An 11,453-nucleotide genomic window follows, 5' to 3' on the forward strand; every position below is an offset into this window, starting at 1 on the left:
GTGCATCCATCCATCATAAAAATAATCCATACGACTCCAGGGGGTTAATAAAGGCATTCTGAAATAAAGCGATGGGTTTTTGTAAGAAAAATATCCATATTCAAAGCTTTATAAAGTAATATAACTACTTGTACGCATCGATTTGCGGCAGAAGAGTGGCCTTTGACCCGATGCATGACGCAATGATGAACACAAAAGTGCAGAGCATAGAGCAAAACAAAACACCGGTCACAAATTAGAAGTATAAAACGAGACGTTTTAAAGAGAAATGTCGATTTCAATATAAGAGAAAAGAAGCTTTAGTTTTTTGCACAGCCCTATTTGTTTAAACCGCGAGAGGTGTCTAAGCTTACGATACTCCTACATCCCACCTATAAAATGCCTTTATTAACCCTCTGGAGTCATATGGATTATTTTTATGATGGATGGATGCATTTACTTTGGGCTTGAAAACACCCCCCCCCCCCCCCCCCCCCCATTCACTACCATTATACTGTGAATCTTTGGAGAGCAAGGATATTTTTAAATATATCTCTGTTTGTGTTCGTCTGACAGAAGATAGTCATATGCACCTAGGATAGCTTGAGGGTGAGTAAATCATGGGATCATTTTCATTTAAGATACTAAAGAGCTATTTCTAATGACTCTGAAAAACACCAGGAGAAAGATGCCCAGGGCAGGGTCCCTGATCACATGCCATCATCCTGCTGCAGGAGACATGATGACTGCAGATGTGAACAGAGCAATAAACTACAATGTCCGTAATGCAAGTCAGTGCTACAGGGAGAAAGGAAGCGCAGCTGATCATCCCTGCAGTGGCAACATGTGTTTGAGAACTTGCAAGGCCCTTTCTGGAAGAGTGGAGTAACATCTCACAGCAAGAACTGGAAAATCTGCTGCAGTCCATGAGGACAAGATGAACTGTAAGACTTGAAGCAGCTGCTGGAAACACCACATACTGACTGCTACTGTTGATACTAAACCTCCCTGTTCAGGGACTCATTATTCCATTCCTGTTCAACAAATGTCAGTGAAATTTGTTCAGTTTGTCTTAGTTGTTGAATCTTTTTATGTTCATACAAATATTTACGTGTTAAGAAATTTGATGGTTAAAAAAAAAAAAAAAAAAAAAAAAAAACAGTTGAAAGTGAGAGGATGTCTTTTTTTTTTCCTGAGTTAATATATTCCCATTTGGTTCAGTTCTTTGTATATTCTCATATTTATGCCATTGGTTTGCATTCCTGTTCATGTTTCCTAATTTTCCAGAGTGATTTAGTGTTTTGTTAGGTTTAATAAAGCACTGTTCATGACTAGATCCTCGCCTCTACTTTACTCCTGTCACAGAACAAAAGAATGCAAACACCGGTAACGTCTGGACAGAGTTTACTGAACAACACAAAAAGTTAGCAGGTGAATCTCTGGGTTGCAGATCATTATGGTGACACTGGCATAAGAGTGATAAGTCTTATCTGTTTGCAGGCTGAGTGGGGAAGTGGCCAGTGTTGCCAGTTTAGCAATTTTGTCACTAGATTTAGTTCACCCCTTTTAAGACTTTTTTCAAAAGCCTAGCAAAAAATCTAGCAACTTCTTGGATAAACCTTATCTAGATTCTTATCTCACTCACTGACCTATATTTATAGTATATTTATATAAATCCATTATGACATCATTGAGTGACATTTAGCGATCAGATTTAGCTACTTTCAACTGAAAGCAGCTGGCAACACTGGAAGTAGCTGAATGACTTAAGACTGAAGAAGACAAAGGACAAGACAGTTCGATGCACATATAAGTATTCCACAGGTAAGCGATCAGGTTGAGATTAAGTATGGAACAACAAAACCAGACAGATTGAACTGGTGTTTGCTTAAATGGAGTGGAGCTGATGAGGGAGAATGATGGCAGGTGTGAATGATTGTGACATGTATGCAGGTGTGAGCCAGGAGGGATTATGGGAAATGTAGTGTGGAGGGGACTGGTGATGGTGAAGTGACTTGACTGATGACTGAAGATTGTGCTGAGGTGACTGGACTGGTGACTGATGATTATGATACCTCCTTCCAACTAAGCCTTGACAGTGAACTCTTTAATGACACTTAATTCAGCGATGACACATACATGTACATAAATTTAACCCATGCATGTGCTAAAGATGAGTGGAAATTATGGCCAAGATAAATAAGCTCTAACATATCGATTTATTACATCAAAAAGGCTTTGGTTACAAGAACATTTACATTTATTGTAATCTTTTAAAGCTAAAAATGGTTGACAGAATAACAGAATAAATGCAAGACTTTTTTTACCTTTCCTTTAACTAAGTGTCTTCCAATGATGAGCATAAAGAACGAAGAGTAGAAAATAAAAAAAATAAAAATAAAAAAAAACATGTATAACATGATTATTTGTGCTGCATTAATCACAGTTTTTCAGCCTTTTAATATTACAGGAATATCATCTATTCTTGTTGAGGCACAGTGGAGATCTCTGTTCTAAACTCAAGTCAAGAATGAATACACAGTTCACAGAAATATGTAAATCAACGATCAGAAGTCATAAATCATACAAATAACTCAATGACTAAAAGTTAAGCACACATCTAAGATGATCTGAGATTTTCTTTGTTGTTCATTTTTCACCTCCTGGGCTTATTTCACCTGATTCCATTTGATTCCTCTTGCGTGAGGAATATCCCCTGAGTAACCGATCAATTTCTTCATCTTGTCATGAAACACACTCTTCTGAAACATCTTCTCAATTTCAGCAATGGCAGGACCGAGGTGCTCTGGCAGTCCAACAAGCCTCCATGGACTGAATACATCTGCTGCAACAACACGATGATGCTGCTGCTGAAGCTTCTGTACTGTTGAGGCCACAAGAGTTTCGTCTGTAGGGTTTCTGAGTTCACAGGTGACAGCGGCTGATGCAAGTTTCTGGTAGAGTTGTGTTAAAGCTCTGATGGCATGACTTTCAAGATTAATATGTTGAACTCCTTTGGACTGAGCTTCAACTTTAATGGTTAATTTTTTCTGCTGTTTTTCTTCATGAAATGACACTCCATACTTTGTTTCAAGCTGTGATAATTTCTCCTTATAGGAAAGTTTCATTAGATCCCAATGAACCTTGTCCATCTCAAGTTGAATTGGAAGATCCTTTGTGTCCATGTCCAATAAAGACTTGTCATTGAATTGGCCTTCCACTCTCGTTTCTTCTACCTCTCTCTTAATTATGTCTGTAAATTTATTCGGTCCAAAGAACAGGCAGTTACTGGCAGACATGGTGAACATCATCTTTGTCTCCTCTGACTGGATGTGACGAAGGGCCTGCTTCACAATATCTGAATCCATGTGATTATGACTAATGACAGCATCACTAAAACTATCCGTACATCTCTGAACAAGTGTCTGAAAGTCTGCAGTGGTTTTAGACACAGAATCAGGGCTTGATCTCTGCATATGTTTGATTGAGACGGACACTTCTGCACAAATAGAGACTCCATGCTGTTTCTCAAATTGTTCTAACTCCTTTCTGTAAGCGTGATGAATGTACCAGAACTGATAGAGAGGGAGGGTGAATCCAGCTGATGTCTCAGGCGTCATTTTATCAGTGTTACTGGTCTCAGCTTCATTTGGAGCTCTAATAGATGCAGTGGCGTCCTCAATATTATGCACAGAGCCGATCACCTAAAAACATATGATGATATTTGATTTAAGGGTTTGATACACACAGTGAAATGGAAATACTTGAATAATTATAATACCAAATTATTGCTACAAATTATAATGTCATTTAATTATAATTATGGGTCAAAGAAATTTAGATGTCCGCATCAATAGAAATTTACAACATGATTTTAAATACATAGAAAGCACATTAAATGCAAGTATAACGTCTAATTTTAAAGTTTCAAATAAGTTTGGGAAGAATAAAATGTCAAAATATGGGTGAAATAATGTTCCATTGTCATTTAGTGTAACACTTATATTTATGTAAAAATTGAAACAACATACTTATTCTGACCTGTACGTATTAAAATATATAAAAGAACAAGTGAGCATACTAAATTTTATTGCATTTAAAATGAGTAAAAAATTCTTACTGACAAATGGGCAAAACCTAGGATAGTGGCAAAGTTTAAACATGTAAAATTACAAGTAATTAGCATTTAGGGTAAAAGTAATTAGACTTTAATATGGCATAAATAGATTTTTTTTGTTGTAAATATCCCTGACAAGATTGTTACACTGAATGACATTTTAGTGAATGTCTTCTGTAAATCATGGTAAAAATGTATATTTAATTTTTGCCCAGAAAAAAACAAATTAAACAGCTTTCTTCTCTCAGCAATGAAAATCTCAAAAAAGACATCAATAACTGATGAGATAATTGTACACAAAGTAAACACAATACCTTTGTTGATGGAGCTCTGTTCTCCTTTAGCATGGACTTTTGTGGAACAGTCACAGAACGTGCTTCATCCAGACAAATCCGTGCAGCCACTTCCTTAAATTTACCTTCCTTATCTTTAAACTTTAAAGATATAGGTGTGTGCTTTTTTAACACTTCTAGAGCTGCAGAAAAAAAAGAGTACATTATTCAGGCAAAAATGCTGGTTCATTCAGAAACTAGCATCCACAAGATTTAAGTTGAAAAAGGTATTAAAGTGAATTATCAGAAATCATCATATCACCTGTTGATGGTGTTATCTGCACCTCTGCACAGGATGGATCATCCATGAGTTTAAGGCGATGGACAGATGCTTTTCCTTCCAGTCTGGACAAACAGCTCTGAAGGGCTTTCTGTAATGTTGCTCTCCATCTGTCTGGAAATGGTTCTCTCCCATCCACTTTGATTATAAATTTGGCAATATCCAGTGGTGCTGAAGGTTGTGGACTTTCATCTCTAGCTGTATAGATGTCCTGTTGATGGGAAAATAGTTATAAATGCAGATGCTGAATAAAATACCCAACTTAGTACTGACCAGAGTAATGTTTACAAAAAACGCCTCGGTTATGTATGTAACCCTCGTTCCCTGAAGGAGGGAACGGAGATGTACGTCAGTAGTGACCGACGAATTGGGATATCACCAGACAGCCCTATCAGCTTCGAGTGAAACTAAACAAGCCAATGGAATTGGCGTGCGATCGCAATCGCACTCTGTTTTTTTTGTTAATGTACTAAACGGTCGCAGTGCTGTCCGAGCGGACCAGTACATGCTTGTCGGCCCAGTGCAAGACGTACTGCTAGCAACTCAAGGCAATTGATATGCCAATGCAGTTGGGGCCCCATCCACAGAAGGTGGGTACCGCTAGACTCCAGAGAGCCACACAAATTCCCCCCGGCCCTCCTCCGGGGGAGGGAGAGATGCGGGCATCGTCTCCCAAAGAGCTGACATCCTCTCCTTCCGGTCGCCCGTCTTAGGACCACTTCCTTGTTCTCTTGCCACCTGGCTTGGCTGGGGTCTGAGCGGGCTGGGCGCTGCGTCCGCGACCGGCTCCCTGCTGTCTGGTGGGTGGAGGCTGCTGCTTTGCAGAATTAGCGGGGGCGGAGGACGACGCAGGCGGGCGGTGGGGTGGAGGCAGCAGCGGACCGCCAGGGCAAGATTTGCTTGATGGCCTCAGTCTGCTTCTGTGCAGCCTAGAACTGCTGGGCGAAGCTCTCGACCGCGTCGCCAAATAGGCCGACCTGAGTTAGGGGAAGTCCAGGAACCGATAATTATCGGTCCCTCAAGGTCAGCCACAGGTGGCGCTGCTGGACTACAAGTGTAGCCATCGCCTGACCAACAGAGTGAGCCGTCACCTTAGTCGCCCGGAGGGCGAGGTCGGTGGCGGCGCGCAGCTCCCCCAGCAGCTGTTGGTCAACACCACCCTGGGGCATGTCCATGAGCGCTTTGGCCTGATAGACCTGTAGCAGGGCCATGGCATGCAAGGCAGAGGCGGCCTGTCCGCAGGCTCTGTAAGCTTTCTCTGTCAAGCTCGACGAGAATTTACAGGCCCGGGATGGGAGACGCGGTTCACCGCGCCAGCCAGCTGCCGTTGGACACAGTTGCATCGCAACGGATCGCTCGACTGGGGGGATCCCAGCGTACCCCTTAGCCTCCCCGCCATCCAGAGTGGTGAAGGCGGAAGAGGAACCAGGCCTGGCATGAATGCTATAGGGCGTTCTCCACGACTTGGTCATGCACTTCTGGAAAGAAAGAAGGAGAAACCAATCGTCCAGCCAAGAAGGTTTGGGATGCGGCTTGCAGCTTCGCTGTAGGGTGCCTTAACACCAGCACTGCAAACAACGGCTCTTCAAAGGCTTGAGAAGTCACTCTCAGTCTAATAGCAGGAACACACAGGTTGGCTCCGAAGCGAAAGACAGAATGTGATTACATCTGCTTCCGTATTTATACCCACCTCGCGGGGGCGGTGCGCATTATGCAAATATCGCACGCCAATTCCATTGGCTTGTTTAGTTTCACTCGAAGCTGATAGGGCTCTCTGGCGATATCCCAATTCGTTGGTCATTACTGACGTACGTCAAACGTGACCGACTGAAAGGGAACTATTTTATGTAGAAGAGTAGCAAGTGCAGACCATAAACTACACCTGAGAATTAGTACTGAATGTTTTCATATTTTATATTGTTTGTATTATTAGAGTAGTTTATTTGTTTAATGTAATTTGTATTTGTAATTTGACAAATGGCTGCAATAATAAAGAAAAATCAGACATGATTGTCCATCATCAGCTCTTAAAAACTAAAAGTGAGAATGACCGGCTGAGTAAGAACTCCAAACTGGTGTTATTAGCAAAACTGTGAAAAATATTTTTTGAAAAATAATATTTATCAGTAAAAAAGTTTTATGATAAGCAGGTGGTTACATATATTCTATAAAAAATTACTTTTTATTTGATACATTATGCTTTGGCATTTAATCATACATTCATATAGAAGTATTCTGGTTGGTTAATGGTACTCAGTTTTACTCTTTAGTCAATACCTCTTCTAACTTTAAGTCTGATCTGTGTGTTCGATCCGTTGTGAAGTTTAGATGCATCATGTCAATCAGAGTTGTTCTAGAGTCTTGACCTTCAGCTCCTGCTGTATATAAGTCCTAATATTCAGAAAAAGACACCATCTTAAAACACTGTTTAAAAAATAATTTCAGTAATACATTTAAAAACATACAACCCTTTATATATTTCAACTCCGTATGTCTGGATAAGACATTTTTGTTAAATGTTTTGTTTAGCTGGAGTACTTGACCATCTATAAAGGAGTTTCTTCAACCTGAGAACCAAAATAAACAAGACATACACTTGACAACTTGCTTGTGGTGGAAAAAATGTTTACATGATCTGATTGTGTAATTGAAATGTTGATGTAATAACTTCATAAGCTTGCAAAACCCTTCTGTTGTACACTTTCCACAGCTCCAGAAAAAAATAATAAAGCCACAGGATTATTTGTTAATTGTTCTGCCTGTTCCACTGCCTGTATGATCATTGTAGGTTGTGGCTTTAGTGAAATGACCTAGTTTATGACATTTATCTAGACTAGAGTCATGTGCTCATCAGTCAAAGGGCGTCTTTACACCGCAGGGTTTGTCTTTAATCATAAAAACAGAGCAATTACATTTTATAAAAGAGAAAGAAAACTTCAACTGTTAGTTTAAGACTTTAAACACTATATTGTAGTAGAGATGCCAGGAGAAATCAATTATGTTTAGTGTAAGCATTTAAGACTAAAAATAACAACACAAAGCAAACCTATGGAGTCACTATAGTTGATCCATGTTATTCAGCATGATTTGAGAATCTTCCAGAGCATCTTTTGAACATCAGTGGTAGCAAGGAAATCTGACCTTTTGTATAATGCATAAATGTATAAAGCAGTATTTCTTATTCATTTTAGGTTATCACATTTTTCAATATAATCTCCAACTTTTAGACCCCAATTTGTACAGTTTCTATAGTTTTCCCAGGTTCAAATAAACACATTTATCTTTATTTTTTTAATCATATTGAATGTTGTTTTTTGAACATTTAAAAATGCAGAAAGTGTTCTGTGATGGATAGGGTTAGGGGATCGATACAGTTTGTACAGTACAGTATAAAAATCATTATGTGTATGGAATGTGCCCATAAAACATGGAAACATGCGTGTGTGTGATTCATAAATAAATGCTAAAATAACTCACATATTCGTAAATCTCCATTCGACTGTCTGTTCCTGTAATGACATCAGTGTAAGAGATTCTCCAGTCAGCAACTGAATGAAAACTTAGCCTCCAGTAAATAATAGGAAACGAGTAAACAAATTAATAATAAAAAAAGAAAATGCTTCAAAGACTAACTTGCTGATATTGCTAATATGTACAGGACAATGTAGGAAATATTGACATCTTAGTTAACGCCAAAGAGAAAGTTATGAACTTCAGACAGATGCCCTAAAATTAACACTAAAATGATGAATTACATACCTTGCATTTCTGCCAATATCAATAACAGTGAAACGCATTTAGGCCTACTTTCATTTTCGTTTCATATAATGTCTACAGAACTGTGGGGGGAAAAAAAAAAAAAACACGTTCAAACATTTAATTTAAATTTGAAGCGTCTTGATTTCTGTCTTCACACATTATGCATGTAGCTTTATATTCTTTAGACTGCAGACGGTTGTCGATGATCGAAGTGAAGGTCATTATTGTTATTAGTCTACATTAACAGCGCAGTTCGAGAATATCAGTTCGAGATAATACTTAGGTCACTGTCGACAATAGTACTGACGCCATTATTAAACAATTAAAATAACAGAATTGTCTTTTAATCTTGTACCTACCGAAAACCGTGAGCTGTGTGAAACTGAGCTGCAAATCTTCAACCCGATCGAATGGTGTTTGAAGCGAAAGCGAAAGCTGGCAAGTTTGGGAAAACAATCCAGTATTTGTATTAAAAAAGGAAGGAGTGAATGCAGTGCATGTAATAAATTTGTAGGGACGGATTATAACGTCGATGTGTCCCGAGACATGGATGTCTCAAAGAACCCCAATATGGACTCGATCTACTCCATCTGCATCATCGTTCTGAAAATGCAATTTTCTCAACTTTTTGTTTAAAATTTTGCCTTTCTTTATGAAACTTAGGCTACCCACATTCAAGTGTTGATAAAAAAGGATGCATGAAGCTGTAATAAAATGTTTATTAAATTAAAGTACATTTAAAGGTAGCCTATATTTCAAGTATAAAAAAATAATATCTAAATTGGAACATAGTAGTATACTGAAAGTGCAAAAATAATATATAAATAGTAAACTATAAGTATGATGTTAGAGGTGCTGGTCATATAATTAGAATATCATCAAAAAGTTGATTTATTTCACTAATTCCATTCAAAAAGTGAAACTTGTATATTATATATTTATTCATTACACACAGACTGATATATTTCAAATGTTTATTTCTTTTAATTTTGATGATTATAACTGACAACTAAGGAAAATCCCAAATTCAGTATCTCAGAAAATTAGAATATTGTGAAAAGGTTCAATATTGAAGACACCTGGTGCCACACTCTAATCAGCTAATTAACTCAAAACACCTGCAAAGGCCTTTAAATGGTCTCTCAGTCTAGTTCTGTAGGCTACACAATCATGGGGAAGACTGCTGACTTGACAGTTGTCCAAAAGACGACCATTGACACCTTGCACAAGGAGGGCAAGACACAAAAGGTCATTGCAAAAGAGGCTGGCTGTTCACAGAGCTCTGTGTCCAAGCACATTAATAGAGAGGAGAAGGGAAGGAAAAGATGTGGTAGAAAAAAGTGTACAAGCAATAGGGATAACCGCACCCTGGAGAGGAATGTGAAACAAAACCCATTTAAAAATGTGGGGGAGATTCACAAAGAGTGCACTGCAGCTGGAGTCAGTGCTTCAAGAACCACTAGGCACACACATATGCAAGACATGGGTTTCAGCTGTCGCATTCCTTGTGTCAAGCCACTCTTGAACAACAGACAGCGTCAGAAGCGTCTCGCCTGGGCTAAAGACAAAAAGGACTGGACTGCTGCTGAGTGGTCCAAAGTTATGTTCTCTGATGAAAGTAAATTTTGCATTTCCTTTGGAAATCAGGGTCCCAGAGTCTGGAGGAAGAGAGGAGAGGCACACAATCCACGTTGCTTGAGGTCCAGTGTAAAGTTTCCACAGTCAGTAATGGTTTGGGGTGCCATGTCATCTGCTGGTGTTGGTCCACTGTGTTTTCTGAGGTCCAAGGTCAACGCAGCCGTATACCAGGAAGTTTTAGAGCCCTTCATGCTTCCTGCTGCTGACCAACTTTATGGAGATGCAGATTTCCAACAGGACTTGGCACCTGCACACAGTGCCAAAGCTACCAGTACCTGGTTTAAGGACCATGGTATCCCTGTTCTTAATTGGCCAGCAAACTCGCCTGACCTTAACCCCATAGAAAATCTATGGGGTATTGTGAAGAGGAAGATGCGATATGCCAGACCCAACAATGCAGAAGAGCTGAAGGCCACTATCAGAGCAACCTGGGCTCTTATAACACCTGAGCAGTGCCACAGACTGATCGACTCCATGCCACGCCGCATTGCTGCAGTAATTCAGGCAAAAGGAGCCCCAGCTAAGTATTGAGTGCTGTACATGCTCATATTTTTCATGTTCATACTTTTCAGTTGGCCAAGATTTCTAAAAATCCTTTCTTTGTATTGGTCTTAAGTAATATTCTAATTTTCTGAGATACTGAATTTGGGATTTTCCTTAGTTGTCAGTTATAATCATCAAAATTAAAAGAAATAAACATTTGAAATATATCAGTCTGTGTGTAATGAATGAATATAATATACAAGTTTCACTTTTTGAATGGAATTAGTGAAATAAATCAACTTTTTGATGATATTCTAATTATATGACCAGCATCTGTATGTTACCTTAAAGGGGCTATATGTAAGATTTTTACTTTAATAAAGCATAAAAATACCCCAATATGTTTGCAGATATTTAGGGAACATGATAAGTTCACCTACTTGTTTCTCAAAAAAACATTGCTACAGCCAGATATTCTACTTTGAAATGTGTGTTCCATGTCGGAATGTCTGTCTTTGTTTTGGTCTGTGCGAAACCGTGTGCTGCCAGTTTATCCAATAGTATTTCGACATCACAGGTTGCCTCAAGCTGGCCACCCGCGTCTTTGAACGAGGGGGTGGGGCAAACAATATTTTGAATTTGGACTGCAGTACCTATTTCGACCACTGGGGGTCATTACTACATAGAGCCCCTTTAAAGGAACACTATTTTTCCTATTTAAAACTTGACTCTTCTGTAGTTACATTGTGTACTAAGACCGAAGGAAAATTAAAAGTTGCGATTTTCTAGGCGATATGACTAGGAACTATACTGTCATTCCGGCGTAATAATCAAGGAACTTTGCTGCTGTACCATGGCTGCAGCA

General features: G+C 39.1%; 1 protein-coding gene across 1 annotated transcript; it reads right to left on the reverse strand.

Moving 5' to 3' along the window:
* Nucleotides 1–2,179: 2,179 nt before the first annotated feature.
* On the reverse strand, nucleotides 2,180–8,973 carry dtex3lb.1 (deltex E3 ubiquitin ligase 3L b, tandem duplicate 1). The gene is made up of 7 exons (XM_051913548.1): nucleotides 8,827–8,973; nucleotides 8,468–8,547; nucleotides 8,186–8,273; nucleotides 6,986–7,099; nucleotides 4,691–4,919; nucleotides 4,411–4,571; nucleotides 2,180–3,683 (listed from the first exon to the last, which is right to left on the reverse strand). The coding sequence occupies exons 2-7, from the start codon at nucleotides 8,503–8,505 to the stop codon at nucleotides 2,649–2,651; spliced, it is 1,665 nt and encodes a 554-aa protein (XP_051769508.1). The 5' UTR covers nucleotides 8,506–8,547; nucleotides 8,827–8,973; the 3' UTR covers nucleotides 2,180–2,648.
* Between the last annotated feature and the right edge of the window lie 2,480 nt (nucleotides 8,974–11,453).

This window comes from Ctenopharyngodon idella, chromosome 11 (genome assembly GCF_019924925.1).
Source record: "Ctenopharyngodon idella isolate HZGC_01 chromosome 11, HZGC01, whole genome shotgun sequence".
Taxonomy (NCBI): Eukaryota; Metazoa; Chordata; class Actinopteri; order Cypriniformes; family Xenocyprididae; genus Ctenopharyngodon; species Ctenopharyngodon idella.